Below are 16,270 nucleotides of genomic sequence, written 5' to 3' on the forward strand. Positions count from 1 at the left end.
TTGCAGTTACCTTCCTTGCACCTACATTTAGCTCTCCAAGTTCTGTGGTTGCCCTTTACAGAGATGTCCATTCCTGTTCAACTGAACTGCCTCCTAAACTATTTAACCTCGGAGAACTTCAAGCACATCTCTTCCTTAGTACTTTCAAATCCAGTTCTTTTGAGCATTGATGCTTCCTGACTAGTCTCTTAAACTTAAGTCTTCTCTTCACCATTAAGAGAAATGAATCTATATCTGCCCCTGGGTACGCCTTACAGTCCAGTAACTGATATTTCTGAATCTTTGCCTGACCACAACGTAATGTAATTGAAACCTTCCCGTATCTCCCGTCTTATAGTATACCTTATCCGCTTGTGATTGATGAACAGGGAATTCGCTGTTACTAGCGGAAATTAATTGCAGAACTCAATTAGTCTTTATCGTCTCTCAGTCCTAATACCAAGCCCATACTCTCCCGTAACCCTTCCTTCTAGTCCTTTCCCTACAACCGCATTTCAGTCCCCATGATTTTCATCTCCCTTTACCCATATGGGAGGAAAAGCTAAGAAATGGCTGGCAGAATCATTCACTGACATCCTGCTGACTGGTCAACTTCCATTGGTGTTTAAAAAGGCGAAGATAATATCTGTTCTGATACCTGGCAAACCCAACAACATGGTAGAAAGCTATCGCCCCATTGCCCTACATAGCTGCTGCTACAAGCTTTTTGAAAGGCTAGTATATAACAGAATAAGTAGCGCAATCCTAGAGAACGTTCCAGTTGGTCAGGCAGGCTTCAGACCAGGGTGTAGCTGCTGCGACCACGTATTGTGTCTCACATTCTTCGTAGAGTCAGGGTACCAAATGAAGCAGAAAACATCTGTGGCGTATGTTTATCTAACTGCCGCCTTCGACACTGTGTGGAGGGAAGGCCTTATCTACAAATTTCTCCGCATCATACCCTACAGAACAATTGCTCGACTGATTAACAGCATGCTAAGTGTTCGGAAGTTCCAGGTAATCACTGGAAGCAGCATAAGTAAGGAGAGGAAGCTGAACAACGGATTGCCACAAGGATCAGTTATCCCACCATTACTGTTCAACCTATATCTATCTGATCTACCTGACACTTCGTCCAGAAAGTACTGCAATCCCAATGACCTGGCTCTAGCCGAACGACACCACGAAATAAAGACAACAGAAGAGATTCTAACCAAAGACCTGTCTGCATTAGATAATTACTTTAAAATCTGGAGGCTCCAACCCAATGTGAGTAAAACAGAAGTGTGTTGCTTCCATTTAAATAATCGGTTGGAGAACGTAAAACTGGAAGCAAGTTTCAGAAGCAGAATTCTTTGTCATAATTGGAACACAAAATATCTTGGTGTCATCCTGTGCTTCAAACAACACCTCCTTAACTTAGCTCAAAAGCTGAGGACTCGAAACAACATCCTCCATAAGCTATGCGGAACTACGTGGGGATCTTCACAAGCACCCTGCGATCTTCAGCTCTGGGCTTGGTGTACTCGATTGCTGAGTATTATGCACCTGTTTAGATGAACAGTCATCATTCAAGGCTTGTTGACACCCGGCTGAATACGATAATGCTCATAATATCCGGCGAAATCAGATTTACTCCTGTTCATTGGCTTCCACTGTTAACCGGTATAACGCCTCCTGATCTACGCAGATGTACTGCCCTTATGAGAGAATTCCACAAGATCTCCAGGAATTCTAAGCTAATCGGGCATAGCAACCTGCCACTTTTAAATCGTAAGAGACTGAAATTACGCCATCCAACTCTGTGCGATGCTGCTGACATGGTTGCTAAGGATTTCAAACCTATTGATGAATGGAAAGGTCGGTGGAAAACGGTGACAGATGTGCTCCTGCATAACATCTTCTCAGGCGCTAAACTTCCAAGTGGATTCGACCTACCACGCAAGACCTGGACTACTCTCAATACAATTCGTACCGGCCATGGCCGATGCAGGGGCGCTCTCTGTAAGTGGAAGAAGCTGCCAAATCCAGCCTGTGACTGAGGGTCTCCATACCACACTGTTCACCACAATGTCAGTGAATGCAGGATTCGAACCTGTCCGGTGCTGAAGAGGACTTCCTGCTAGCAACTCCAGATGCAGTGCGCTGGATTGAAGGACTAGATATTCAGTTGTAAAGACAAACATAAGTTTCTTGTGTGTCAATATATACACTCCTGGAAATGGAAAAAAGAACACATTGACACCGGTGTGTCAGACCCACCATACTTGCTCCGGACACTGCGAGAGGGCTGTACAAGCAATGATCACACGCACGGCACAGCGGACACACCAGGAACCGCGGTGTTGGCCGTCGAATGGCGCTAGCTGCGCAGCATTTGTGCACCGCCGCCGTCAGTGTCAGCCAGTTTGCCGTGGCATACGGAGCTCCATCGCAGTCTTTAACACTGGTAGCATGCCGCGACAGCGTGGACGTGAACCGTATGTGCAGTTGACGGACTTTGAGCGAGGGCGTATAGTGGGCACGCGGGAGGCCGGGTGGACGTACCGCCGAATTGCTCAACACGTGGGGCGTGAGGTCTCCACAGTACATCGATGTTGTCGCCAGTGGTCGGCGGAAGGTGCACGTGCCCGTGGACCTGGGACCGGACCGCAGCGACGCACGGATGCACGCCAAGACCGTAGGATCCTACGCAGTGCCGTAGGGGACCGCACCGCCACTTCCCAGCAAATTAGGGACACTGTTGCTCCTGGGGTATCGGCGAGGACCATTCGCAACCGTCTCCATGAAGCTGGGCTACGGTCCAGCACACCGTTAGGCCGTCTTCCGCTCACGCCCTAACATCGTGCAGCCCGCCTCCAGTGGTGTCGCGACAGGCGTGAATGGAGGGACGAATGGAGACGTGTCGTCTTCAGCGATGAGAGTCGCTTCTGCCTTGGTGCCAATGATGGTCGTATGCGTGTTTGGCGCCGTGCAGGTGAGCGCCACAATCAGGACTGCATACGACCGAGGCACACAGGGCCAACACCCGGCATCATGGTGTGGGGAGCCATCTCCTACACTGGCCGTACACCACTGGTGATCGTCGAGGGGACACTGAATAGTGCACGGTACATCCAAACCGTCATCGAACCCATCGTTCTACCATTCCTAGACCGGCAAGGGAACTTGCTGTTCCAACAGGACAATGCACGTCCGCATGTATCCCGTGCCACCCAACGTGCTCTAGAAGGTGTAAGTCAACTACCCTGGCCAGCAAGATCTCCGGATCTGTCCCCCATTGAGCATGTTTGGGACTGGATGAAGCGTCGTCTCACGCGGTCTGCACGTCCAGCACGAACGCTGGTCCAACTGAGGCGCCAGGTGGAAATGGCATGGCAAGCCGTTCCACAGGACTACATCCAGCATCTCTACGATCGTCTCCATGGGAGAATAGCAGCCTGCATTGCTGCGAAAGGTGGATATACACTGTACTAGTGCCGACATTGTGCATGCTCTGTTGCCTGTGTCTATGTGCCTGTGGTTCTGTCAGTGTGATCATGTGATGTATCTGACCCCAGGATTGTGTCAATAAAGTTTCCCCTTCCTGGGACAATGAATTCACGGTGTTCTTATTTCAATTTCCAGGAGTGTACATATGAATATATAATTTAATTTTATATGTCTGTATTAGCCATACGCTAAATAAATAAATAAATACCACAATGAGACTTTCACTCTGCAGCGGAGTGTGCGTTGATATGAAACTTCCTGGAAGATTAAAACTGTGTGCCGGTCCGAGACTCGGACTCGGGAGCTTTGTCTTTCGCGGGCAAGTGCTCTACCAACTGAGCTACCCACGCACGACTCACGCCCCGTCCTCACAGCTTTACTTCTGCCAGTACCTCGTCTCCTACCTTCCAAACTTCACAGAAGCTCTTCTGCGAACCTTGCAGTTCTGCACACAGTTTTAATCTGCCAGGAAGTATCGTTAAATAAATAATCTCCCTTTATGTACTCAGTTACCTATTCAGTGTTCTCATATATTTTCTATATCTCTACATCTTCTGCCGGCCGGAGTGGCCCAGCGGTTCTAGGCGCTACAGTCTGGAACCGCGCGACCGCTACGGCCGCAGGTTCGAATCCCGCCTCGGGTATGGATGTGTGTGATGTCCTTAGGTTAGTTAGGTCTAAGTAGTTCTAAGTTCTAGGGGACTGATGACTTCAGAAGTTAAGTCCCATAGTGCTCAGAGCCATTTTTGAACCTCTCGCAAATGACGAGAACCATTCTCTACATCTGCTTGCGACGTCGGCATGTATACCTGAAATACTGTCGTCGGTGTTGGTTTTCTGTCGATTCTGATGAGACAGCCGTATCACTGAGCTGTTCCCAGTAGGTGTCTCTCTGTCCTACGTTCCTGTTCATAACGAATCCTACGCCTGTTATACGATTTTCTGCTGTTGTTGGTATTACCCTTCGCTAGTCTGGTCAGAAAACCTTGTCTATTTTTTCATTTCACTTCACTGTCCCTCGCTACATATACACAACTGGCCATTAAAATTGCTACACCACGAAGATGACGTGCTACAGACGTGAAATTTAACCGACAGGAAGAAGATGCTGTGATATGCAAATGATTAGCTTTTCAGGGCATTCACTCAAGGTTGGTGCCGGTGGCGACACCTACAGCGTGCGGACATGACGAAAGCTACCAACCGATTTCTCATACACAAACAGCAGTTGACCGGTGTTGCCTGGTGAAACGTTCTTGCGATGCCTCGTGTAAGGAGGAGAAATGCGTACCATCACGTTTCCGACTTTGCTAAAGGTCGGATTGTAGCCTGTCGCGATTGCGGTTTATCGTATAGCGACATTACTGCTCGCGTTGGTCGAGATCCAGTGACTGTTAGCAGAATATGGAATCGGTGGGTTCAGGAGGGTAATACGGAACGCCGTGCTGGATCCCAACCGCCTCGTATCACTAGCAATCGAGATGACAGGCATCTTATCCTGGTTGGCTGTAATGGATCGTGCAGCCACGTCTCGATCCCTGAGTCAACAGATGGGGACGTTTGCAATACAACAACCATCTGCACGAACAGTTCGATGACGTTTGCAGCAGCATGGACCATCAGCTCGGAGACCACGGCTGCGGTTACCCTTGACGCTGCGTCAGAGACAGGAGCGCCTGGGATGGTGTACTCAACGACGAACCTGGGTGCTCGAATGGCAAAACGTCATTTTTTCGGATGAATCCAGGTTCTGTTTACATCATCATGATGGTCGCATCTGTGTTGGCGACATCGCGGTGAACGCACATTGGAAGCGTGTATTCGTCATCGCCATACTGGCATATCATCCGGCGTGATGGAATGGGGTGCCATTGGTCACACGTCTGTCACGCATTGACGACACTTTGAACAGTGGACTTTACATTTCAGGTGTGTTACGAGTCGTGGCTCTACCCTACATTCGATCCCTGCGAAACCCTACATTTCAGCAGGATAATACACGACCGCATGTTGCAGGTCCATTACGGGCCTTTCTGGATACAGAAACTGTTCGACTGCTGCCCTGGCCAGCACATTCTCCAGATCTTTCACCAATTGAAAACGTCTGGTCAATGGTGGCCGAGCAACTGGCTCGTCACAATACGCCAGTCATTACTCTTGATGAACTGTGGTATCGTGTTGAAGCTGCATGGGCAGCTGTACCTGTACACGCCATCCAAGCTCTGTCTGGCTCAATCCCAAGAAGTATCAATGGACTTATTACGGCCAGAGGTGGTTGTTCTGGGTACTGAATTCTCAGGATCTATGCACCCAAATTGCTTGAAAATGTAATCACATGTCAGTTCTAGTATAATATATTTGTCCAATTAATAGCCCTTTATCATCTGCATTTGTTCTTGGTGTAGCAATTTTAATGGCCAGTAGTGTAGATTGAGCCTGCACAATTCCCTTTCAAATGAAGTAAGGCAGTGTATCGACGTAGCTGTTGCTGAGCTGTGGAGAGTGCCGCGACAGAGGCTGGCAGCGGAGCTGGTCGTACTCACCAGCTGGTCGAGGTCTGCGCTGAGGCCCTCGAGGTCCGGCGGCCTGGCGCCGCCCACGGAGGCGAGCATGCGGCGGCGGTGTCCGACGCGGCCGATGTCCAGCACGGCGGACAGCTCCACCTCCCAGACGCGGCGAACGCGCGCCATGTCGCAGTAGAGGTGGCGGCGGAAGGTGTCGCGGTAGCAGTCCAGCCGCAGCGACGACAGCCACGCGTCCACCTCGCCGGAGGGGCCCCCGGGGGCGGCGCCCGGAGGCGGCGTCGCGGCGGCGGCGGCAACCGCGGACAAGCGGCACGGCAGCGACTGCGCCGCGCGCAGGATGGTCGCCCGCTCGCGCTCGCTGTCCACGCCCATCTCCTTCAGGTCGCGCTCCTCCAGCACTCCGTTCTGTCACAACACAAGACACACGTCTCTTTGTAACAAATCAAATGGTTCAAATGGCTCTGAGCACTATGGGACTCAACTGCTGTGGTCATCAGTCCCCTAGAACTTAGAACTACTTAAACCTAACTAACCTAAGGACATTACACACATCCATGCCCGAGGCAGGATTCGAACCTGCGACCGTAGCAGTCGCACGGTTCCGGACTGCGCGCCTAGAACCGCGAGACCACCGCGGCCGGCTCTTTGTAACACTCCTCTGCCTCTCGCTACAAAAAAATGTTAAAATGTGTGTGAAATCTTATGAGATTTAACTGCTAAGGTCATCAGTCCCTAAGCTTACACACTACTTAACCTAAATTATCCTAAGGACAAACACACACACCCATGCCCGAGGGAGGACTCGAACCTCCGCCGGTACCAGCTGCACAGTCCATGACTGCAGCGGCCTAGACCGCTCGGCTAATCCTGCGCGGCCTCTCGCTACATTTAGGTTTATTTGGCGGTCGCTGCTCTGCTTAAAAGCCATCGGATATTAACGTATGTTTGCAGGTGAGGATATTCGGCCCGCCGGCCACGGTGGCCAAGCGGTTCTAGGCGCTTCAGTCCGGAACCGCGCGACCGCTACGATCGCAGGTTTGAATCCTGCCTCGGGCATGGATGTGTGTGATGTCCTTAGGTTAGTAAGGTTTAAGTAGTTCAAAGTTCTAGGGGACTGATGACCTCAGATGTTAAGTCCCATAGTGCTCAGAGCCATTTCAACCATATTCGGCCGCCAAATAATTGTTAAAGTTCGTGGCGAAACCTTCAGCTGTCCTTTATTTTGCTCAATTCTCTACTAATTCCATCAATCTTAGCTCGCATAAATGGCAGTAAAGTTATCCGATAATTTGGAGAACAGTAATTTGCTCTTTTGATCCTATCATAGCATGTAGAATTTTTTCATAATTATAACTGTGTACAATAGTTTTCGTCAAGAACAGCTCGTAACACACTTCTCAACGAAAACTATTGCACACATCTATTATTGTGAACAAAATTTTATGTACTATAGTGGGCTCAATAGAGCAAATTAGCCGGCCGCTGTGGCCGAGCGGTTCTAGGCGCTTCAGTCTGGAACCGAGCTGCTGCTACGGTCGTAGGTTCGAATCCTGCCACGGGCATACATGTCTGTGATGTCCTTAGATTAGTTAGGTTTAATTAGTTCTAAGTCTAGGGGACTGATGACCGCAGACTTTAAGTCCCATTGTGCTTAGAGCCATTTGAAGCATTTGATTCGAAGAGAAAATTACTTTTCTTCAAATTATGGTATGACTAACTTTTCTGCCGTTTTTGCCAGCTATCATCATTATAAACTAAAGGCTATGCCTTGTCGATTTAGCCACGTCCCTCTCTACATTGACATCCTCTTCAATTCTTCATACGATTTTATCCCCATATCTTCTTTAATGTTATTAAAATACGTTGCTCTTGGCCTGCCTCTTGGCTTTTTTCTTTAAAACTTTTCCTTCAAATACATTCCTTAGGAACTGGTTGTGTCTCATTATGTGTCCTATTTTCTTCTTCCTATATAATTTAGCAGTATTCTCTTCTCATTGACTTCTCTTAAGACCTGTTCATTACTTTTTCTATCTACCCAGCTTGTTTTCGTCATTCTTCTCCATATCCACATTTCAATTGCTTCCAGTCTCTTTTTCTCTGCCTTTCCCAGAGTCCACGCTTCACATCCGTATGTTAAGACACTCCAGACAAAAGTTTTGCCAAACTTTTTCCTACTTTCTAGTCGTATATGATTGTCTGTTAGTAAATTCCTTTTATTTTGGAAAGCTTGCTTTGCCACGGCTATTCTTCTCTTTATATCTGTGATACTTTTTTGTCGTCAGTGATTGTGCTCCCCAAATAACAGAAGTTCTCAGCCTCCAGAACATCATCTTCTAGTTTAATATTAACTTCACCATTTTCTTTTGTCTTCCCCGCTACCATAGTTTTTGTTTTCTTCTTATTTATTTTTAGATTAACTTCTCTTAGGATTTTGGCAAATTTTAGCAAGTACTACTATATCATCTGCAAAACGGATAGTGTATTCGTTCCCCGTTAATTTTAATTCCTTTGGTAATTCTTTTCAGTTTTTCAAAAGTTATTTCAATAAATAAGTTGAACAAATATGGTGATAATGGGCATCCTTGCCTTACTCCCCTCCTGATTTTTGCTTTCTTCTTCACACCATTCGCTTCTATCTCTGCTTCCTGCCTTTTATACAGGTTCCAGATTAATCTTCTGTCCCTCCAATCAAGATTTGCCAGCTAAGCTTGGTAATAGTCATTGACCGAAACTAGCAGCCAATTGTGCAAAACAAAGAACAGCTCAAAGTTTCACCATGAATTTTAACATCGGCTTCCTACCTTTTATACAGGTTCCAGATTAATCTTCTGTCCCTCCAATCAAGATTTGCCAGCTAAGCTTGGTAATAGTCATTGACCGAAACTAGTAGCGAATTGCGCAAAATAAAGAACAGCTCAAACTTTCACCATGAATTTTAAAATCGGCTGTTACAAACACCAACAAAATTTTTGTATCACCCAGACAAGCCGTGCATGTGTATTGCTACTGAGACTCCCTGTACAGATCTTGACGTTGTTTGTAAACACACTCACAGTTACCATGACCGCGACCTACGAGCAGGATGCCGCACTCGAATGGATTGCAACACTTCAGTTGAAAGTAAAGCAACCATTAGGGATGCATTAGAGACGTCAGTATAACAGCAGGGCGAGCATCCATCATGCCACGAAGGACGGTCAGGACCACTTGGATGTGCATCAACATTTTACGCGGAGCAGCGAAACAGCTCAGTGTGTGTACCAGACTCAAAGTGATGTCTGGACATGGAATAGGTTCCAATTGATAGTTATTGTTTGAAGGCTTCACTGCAGAGGCGGTCTACGTTCGACGGCTGCACAAGATGATCGGTATCTACGACTTTTGACTCGAAGGAATCATGGGCTGACTGCTCCAGAACTGAATTCAGCGTTTGAAGAGGCTACAGATCGTCATGTGTCGTACTAAACTTTAGAAGACGATTGTATGGTGCGAATCTCCATTCCCGACGATTATGACGAGTACCTCATCGTAAAAAAAAGGAAGGAAGATTGGGTTTACCGTCCCATCGACATCTAGGTCATTAGAGACGGAACACAAGTTCGGACTGTGTCAAGAATATGGAAGGAAAGCAGCCGTGCCCTTTCAAAAAGACCATTCCGGCATTTGCCTGGAGTGATTTAGAGAAATCATGGAAAACCTAAATCTGGATGGCCGGGTGCGAGTTTGACCCGTCGTCCTCCTAGATTCGAGTCCAGTGTGCTAACCACTGAACCACCTAGCTCGGTTATGGACGCCATTACATAAGGATGCAGAATGGACGCCCCAGGAGTGGCAAGGGGTGTTGTTTACGAACGAAACTCGGGTGTGTTTGGAAATTTGTGGTAAGTTCCTATGAGACCAAATTGCTGAGGTCATCGATCCCTAGGCTTAAACACTACTTAATCTAACTTAAACCAATCTGCACCAAGAACAATATACAAACCCATGCCCGAGGGAGGATCCGAAATCCGAACTTCCAATTGGGCGTGGGGGGAGGGGGGGGGCGGGAAGGAAGAGCCGCACGAACCGTGGCAAAACGCCCTAGACCCCGTGGCTACCCCATGCGACATGGGTGTGATTGAACCTTGTGTAAGTAGGCTGTTTATGTTTTCTTATTGGCAACGTTACGTAGCGCTCTGTATGAAAATCACTGGCTGTGCTGTGTGCAGTCTGTGGCTAGTTTGCATTGTTGTCTGCCATTGTAGTGTTGGGCAGCTGGATGTGAACAGCGCGTAGCGTTGCGCAGTTGGAGGTGAGCCGCCAGCAGTGGTGGATGTGGGGAGAGAAATGGCGGAGTTTTGATATTGTTATGGATGCTATGATATTATGATATTGTTATGGATGTTATGAACTCCTATATATAATATTACTTTTGATGACTATTAAGGTAAATACATTGTTTGTTCTCTATTAAAATCTTTCATTTGCTAACTATGCCTATCAGTAGTTAGTGCCTTCCGTAGTTTGAATCTTTTATTTAGCTGGCAGTAGTGGCGCTCGCTGTATTGCAGTAGTTCGAGTAACCAAGATTTTAGTGAGGTAAGTGATTTGTGAAAGGTAAGGAATAATGAGTAGTGGTTAGGGACTCTGGTTTGTGAAACAGGTTGTTGGAAACCAAGAATCGTACTTTAAGAGTTATGAAATGTATGTAAATGCGTGAATCTATTACAATGCAGGCGAAAATTTTTTGCACACTGTTATATTCATAGGATTTTGTTTCTACACATTCGTAACGTAAATTTTCGACCTGTGAAATTTTCATATGAGACTGTCACTGTAGCGGAAACTGGTGTCGTAAATATTTCGGTATGAAAGTTAAGTGACCACCTGCACGTAATGCGTCGTGGGCACCCAGCTGGGCGACAGTCGCCTGGAAAAAAGCCATTAGCGTGTGCCTTTCAGAGGCACAGGTGGAGAAAAAAAAGGGAGGCCATTATCCTCGCTATTGACGTTCCTTTGTAGAAAGCATCGCAAAAATGACACGGTCGAACTTGAAAACATATGATTACACTGTGGAGCTCTTAATTTATGATATTTACTAAAATGCCTAATGATACGATGAGAAACATTTCACGACTATTGTCTTCCTAATTGAGAGAAATGCCATATGGCTTGCTTTATGTATTTATTTACACATTTTGTTTAATATCTAGTTTCTAGCTGCACTGCAGCATTGGTTAAAATAAAATTTTATAGATGTACTAATATAAATATTTTCTGTCTACAGATCGAGTAAATAATAATTTTTTCAAAAAAATGAGGGAGCACAAAAAGACATTTACCTTAACAGGAACTGCATTCATAATTTTCTTTTCAAGTACTTGGTAATTTATTTTGTAGAACAAGTTGTGGTGCACCACTTTAACGACATAGATATTAAGATGTGAATAGACATTTCCCTTATCTGCGTTGTTGTCTTTACTGTAATATTTTTCTGCTTGAGCTCTGTCATGTTTAGATATAATTTATTGCATTTCCTTCTGCTGTTTGCCAGGCATAGTACTACTAAATTTCACTTTACATTACTCTGTTAAGCCAGTTTTACTACTGATTTATTTTTCTTGTTTGCTGCTCATTGCGTAATATTAGTTGTAATATTGCTGCTTGCTTGGCCAATTTGAATATTTTGTCATTGCCGTTTGTGTTAACTGTTTTGTACTGCTGTATTACCTCGTCCCTTAGTTTAGCATCTGAGCTCAGTAAATTTAAGTTAGCTTAAGATGGGGTATGCTATATGAGAGAACGAGTTGTGATGAATTGGAAGAAATGCATTGAGAAGCTGCAAGAAAATGGTTTGGCCAAAAAAAAGTATTTTGAAAGAGAATAGGAACCAAAAAAGTAGGGTTTAGGGACAACAGGTTTAGGTAGGATTTTCTTGGAAATAAATAATGAGGTAAGAAATATGTGAACATATAAATACAGAAAGCATGCTTTGATAGGATTTTTTTGGTGGAAACAAATGTTGAAATAAGACGAAAGACCTATGGAATGAAGTTTTGGGGTGGACTGCAGTACCAAATGTCACACTGAAAACAAACCCTGTCCTGTATTTCTGTGTTATTACACTATGTGAATTTGTGTTTTTCCTGTCTTAATGTGTTTAGCTAATAAGAGTTATGTTGTAGAATTTTTCTAATAATATGTTATTTACTTTGTAAAGATGTTTAGGCATTATTTATTCTGTTTTGTTTTAATGCTCATGTGTGAAGTTGATGTTTCGAAAGTTATTCTGATCTTTTATGTATGTACTCATGTCATAATTCCTGTAACACTGACGTATATGTTATTTCGATTCTTTTGTAAAGCCTGTACTACAAATGTTCTCTGTATTGTTATGGTCTTTAATGATGTATTTTGTACATTTGTTATTGTATTCTTATGTTATCAAATTGTAATTGACACCAGTTCATCAAATTAAGTAACTTGTAAGTTACATTTCACTGCACACGTTTCTGTTGGTCATAGTATATGGACAATATGTGAGAAGTAGGGACTGATAGTGTTTGCACGTGTGTTAATAATTCAGCAAGGGACTGGATAACAGCATCGCTGGTTCTAAGGACAATTAAAAAACTTTGTGAGTGCACAAGTGGTGGTTTATGGACTTGCTATATTGTCCGCAAGACTCTTCGATGGTGATTGTGCACCTGCACATTTGCAACAGATGGCTGCTGGCCGTCTCTACAAGGACTACAGTGGGTCTGCATCTTTGATGACCCACCAATACCATTATTTCTACAAGGACTACAGTGGGTCTGCGTCTTTGCTGACTCACCAGTACCATTATTTCTACAAGGACTGCAGTGGGTCTGCGCCTCTGGTGGCCCACCAATACCGTAATCTCTACCAGGACTACAGTGGGTCTGCTCTGTGATGACCTACCTACCAATACTCTTCAAAATTTCGACTGCTGTGGGTTTGCTCTGTTGTGGACCAATATCTGTCTGCATGTCAAGAGTCAGCACTGTCTTTCCGTTGGAAGGACAAGACTACTTCTTCAAGATTGCATGGAAATCCACTACTTCCGTGTGCATTTTCTTTTACAGCTCAGACTTTGAGAAAAACACTGCAATGTTACTGTGATGAATGATCAGGACTGTCTTTATGGACTGTGAGAAAATTTTAGCTTTTGAACAACATTGTATCAATAAGTGGGTGCATTTGATATCTTTGTTATTGTAATTATGAAAAATTTTATCAAATCATTATTGGCCACTGCCCAAAACAATTTGTAAAATTTTTTGTGGGGAGCATGGGGGCTATGTAAGTAGGCTGTTTATGTTTTCTTATTGGCAACGTTACGTAGCGCTCTGTATGAAAATCATTGGCTGTGCTATGTGCAGTATGTGGCTAGTTTGCATTGTTGTCTGCCATTGTAGTGTTGGGCAGCTGGATGTGAACAGCGCGTAGCGTTGCGCAGTTGGAGGTGAGCCGCCAGCAGTGGTGGATGTGGGGAGAGAAATGGCGGAGTTTTGATATTGTTATGGATGTTATGATATTATGATATTGTTATGGATGTTATGAACTCCTATATATAATATTACTTTTGATGACTATTAAGGTAAATACATTGTTTGTTCTCTATTAAAATCTTTCATTTGCTAACTATGCCTATCAGTAGTTAGTGCCTTCCGTAGTTTGAATCTTTTATTTAGCTGGCAGTAGTGGCGCTCGCTGTATTGCAGTAGTTCGAGTAACCAAGATTTTAGTGAGGTAAGTGATTTGTGGAAGGTATAGGTTAATGTTAGTCAGGGCCATTCTTTTGTAGGGATTATTGAAAGTCAGACTGCGTTGCGCTAAAAATATTGTGTGACAGTTTAAGCACAGTCTTGTATAATTGTTCTAAGGGGAAGTTTCATACTTGTTAATCACGGATAACATTTCTGGAACGAACCTGGTAATATCCAACGCCTCCATCTCAGCGTCCGACATGTATAATAAGATGGTGGTGGAGTGATGTTTTGGGATGGCATTACACGGGGCCACCGTAAGCCTTTCTTGGTCACTGAGCGCAGTCTCACCATCTACGGTATAGCGACGAGATTCAGCAACCTACAATCGGACCGTACCGCCATGATTTTGGTGACAGTTTCGTCATGGTACACGATAACTCGTGTGCTCATTATGGAGTTTCTGTGAACACATTCCTTCAGGATGCTAGGATCGCCAAAATGGAGTAGCCTGCCTGTTCTGCGGACATAAACCGAACCAAAAATGTCTGAGGTCGATTCAAATCGGCCTAGAATATCTACCAAGTTTTGCTGCCACACGATACAGCCCACAATGGACCTCTGCAAGTAGCTGTACTTTAATTACATCCACTGGGTACATGTGGCAAGAGCAAGCATTATTATTTATTTTTCCCTGGCCGGCATGTCAGGTGTTGAAGCCTGGACGCGTAGACGAAAAACGGGTAGTCTATACTGACAGACGCAGTTCACATAGTGGTGCAGTTACGGCCGTGGATGAAACATCAGGTAGTAAATCATGTGACGTTTTTGTGCGGGAAGACTATTAGACGCAGAGAGAAAACAAGTAACACACTGAAGTGGGTACATGTTAAAGGTACATATGATGACAGTGTCACAGGTATGCGAACAGATCACAAACCTTACGCATTCGGAAATTCTACTGGGCTTCACCTGAAAGTCAATTGTCCAGTCCTTCCCCGTTAGGATACGAGTAAATCACTATTTTAATTCGTGGCGACAGTGTATGCCCGCATACCCACCGTCGTCGCGACTGCACAGATATCGCTTCGCCCTTTCTTCCCCCCCCCCCCTCTCCACCCCGGCAGCGGAGCTGATCTCGAAAGTTTGTGCATATATTGTCCCGGATAGTTAAGAACCATTCCCTGCCGTGTGGATCGGGCATGAAACATCTCTGAATCACGTTGTGAGTTTAGTCGTGTGAACTAGCAGCTGCAAATTGATCGTGTTTTTCCACAGATAATTCATACAGTTTCAGCCATGACGGATCCAAAGACAGTTTTGTTTTTTATTACTCTGGAGGAAGATATCAATTGAGTTCCAGTCTATTTTTACTAATTTTTTCCCTGAGTAATTTGATTTAGTTACTTTAGCAGTCTGTATGCATTCGTTGAATCCTATTAAATCTGTTTGTAAAAAGGTTTATCAGCTTCCTTCAATAACCCTTGAATGTTCACAGATATTATTGTCTATGTACTAGCTGATTATGGAACATAGTAACTACTGAGAATGTCTCGTATATTTCAGTTTAATTGATACAATTAAGTTCTTAAATTAATGAGAGATGGCACTGGGGGATCAATGAAAGGAGAGTTGATCCTAGTGTGTATTTTTTCGGTATGATAACAGTCAGTCATATTTATAATTATCTCTCTGGGCCTTACAATGTCTAAGTTTCTCAGTTCTCACGACACGATATTAATTATGAGTTCGAATCCTTTCAATGTCTGTTCAGCAAAAGTTTAGTCTTTTAACGGGCACTATTTTCACTTCTCGTTTACTAGCGGAATCACCTTGATAACGAGGGACAAATATACAAACTATTTTCGGTCCCAATAATTCGGATACAGCGAAGAAAGTCATAATTGAACATAAAAGTTTCCGTATTGTAAATAAATCTCTTCACAATCGTAAGTATACGATTGTAGCGTCTCGTTTAACACATACAATAACCATTCACTTGAATATCAATGTTCGTACACCCAATCACCTCTAATTGACTCCCCCTCTGAATTTATCCCAAAATAATCTGTTCTCCACCACTCCAATGTCTAATCCAGTTCTAAGAATGCAATTTAATTAGGCTTCTAATTCCAAAATTCCGACTACCATGGAAATGCGAACACACTCGCCACCGCTGAAAACAAAAACTCAAGAGACCTAACAATGCTACGCATTGGTTTATATATTACATTCAAAACAAAACGCAGCTCTGTTAAGTCTTCCTTGGATTCCCTTTGTACTACTTTGCGTTACTCTGTTTCGAATTTCTACTCTTTGAAAATTTTTAACTATCTATTACTTCGAAATACTACTACCGTTTTTTGGCTCTTAGGTCATTTCGTATTACAGAATTTAATCTAATACTCGTTTCTGTATAACCACTCTCTAAAGAGAGGTTACAAATGAAAAAACTGGGTAGGAACAGTTTATCATTCTACTACCTTACCTAGACAGCCAGTTTACGTACCGTGACGTACGTCATGAGCTACTGTGGAACTTTAGACGTCAAATCCAAGTACTGGT

General features: G+C 44.4%; 1 protein-coding gene across 1 annotated transcript in view; it reads right to left on the reverse strand.

Annotated features, from left to right (window-relative positions):
* Positions 1 to 16,270, reverse strand: part of LOC126199565 (ankyrin repeat and SAM domain-containing protein 1A-like) — a 131,009-nt gene that overhangs the window by 74,332 nt on the left and 40,407 nt on the right. Inside the window, exon 6 of the mRNA XM_049936487.1 lies at positions 6,015 to 6,401. Coding sequence (XP_049792444.1) covers positions 6,015 to 6,401 — 387 coding nt within the window. The remainder of the gene's footprint in view (positions 1 to 6,014; positions 6,402 to 16,270) is intronic.

Source organism: Schistocerca nitens, chromosome 8 (assembly GCF_023898315.1).
Source record: "Schistocerca nitens isolate TAMUIC-IGC-003100 chromosome 8, iqSchNite1.1, whole genome shotgun sequence".
Taxonomy (NCBI): domain Eukaryota; kingdom Metazoa; phylum Arthropoda; class Insecta; order Orthoptera; family Acrididae; genus Schistocerca; species Schistocerca nitens.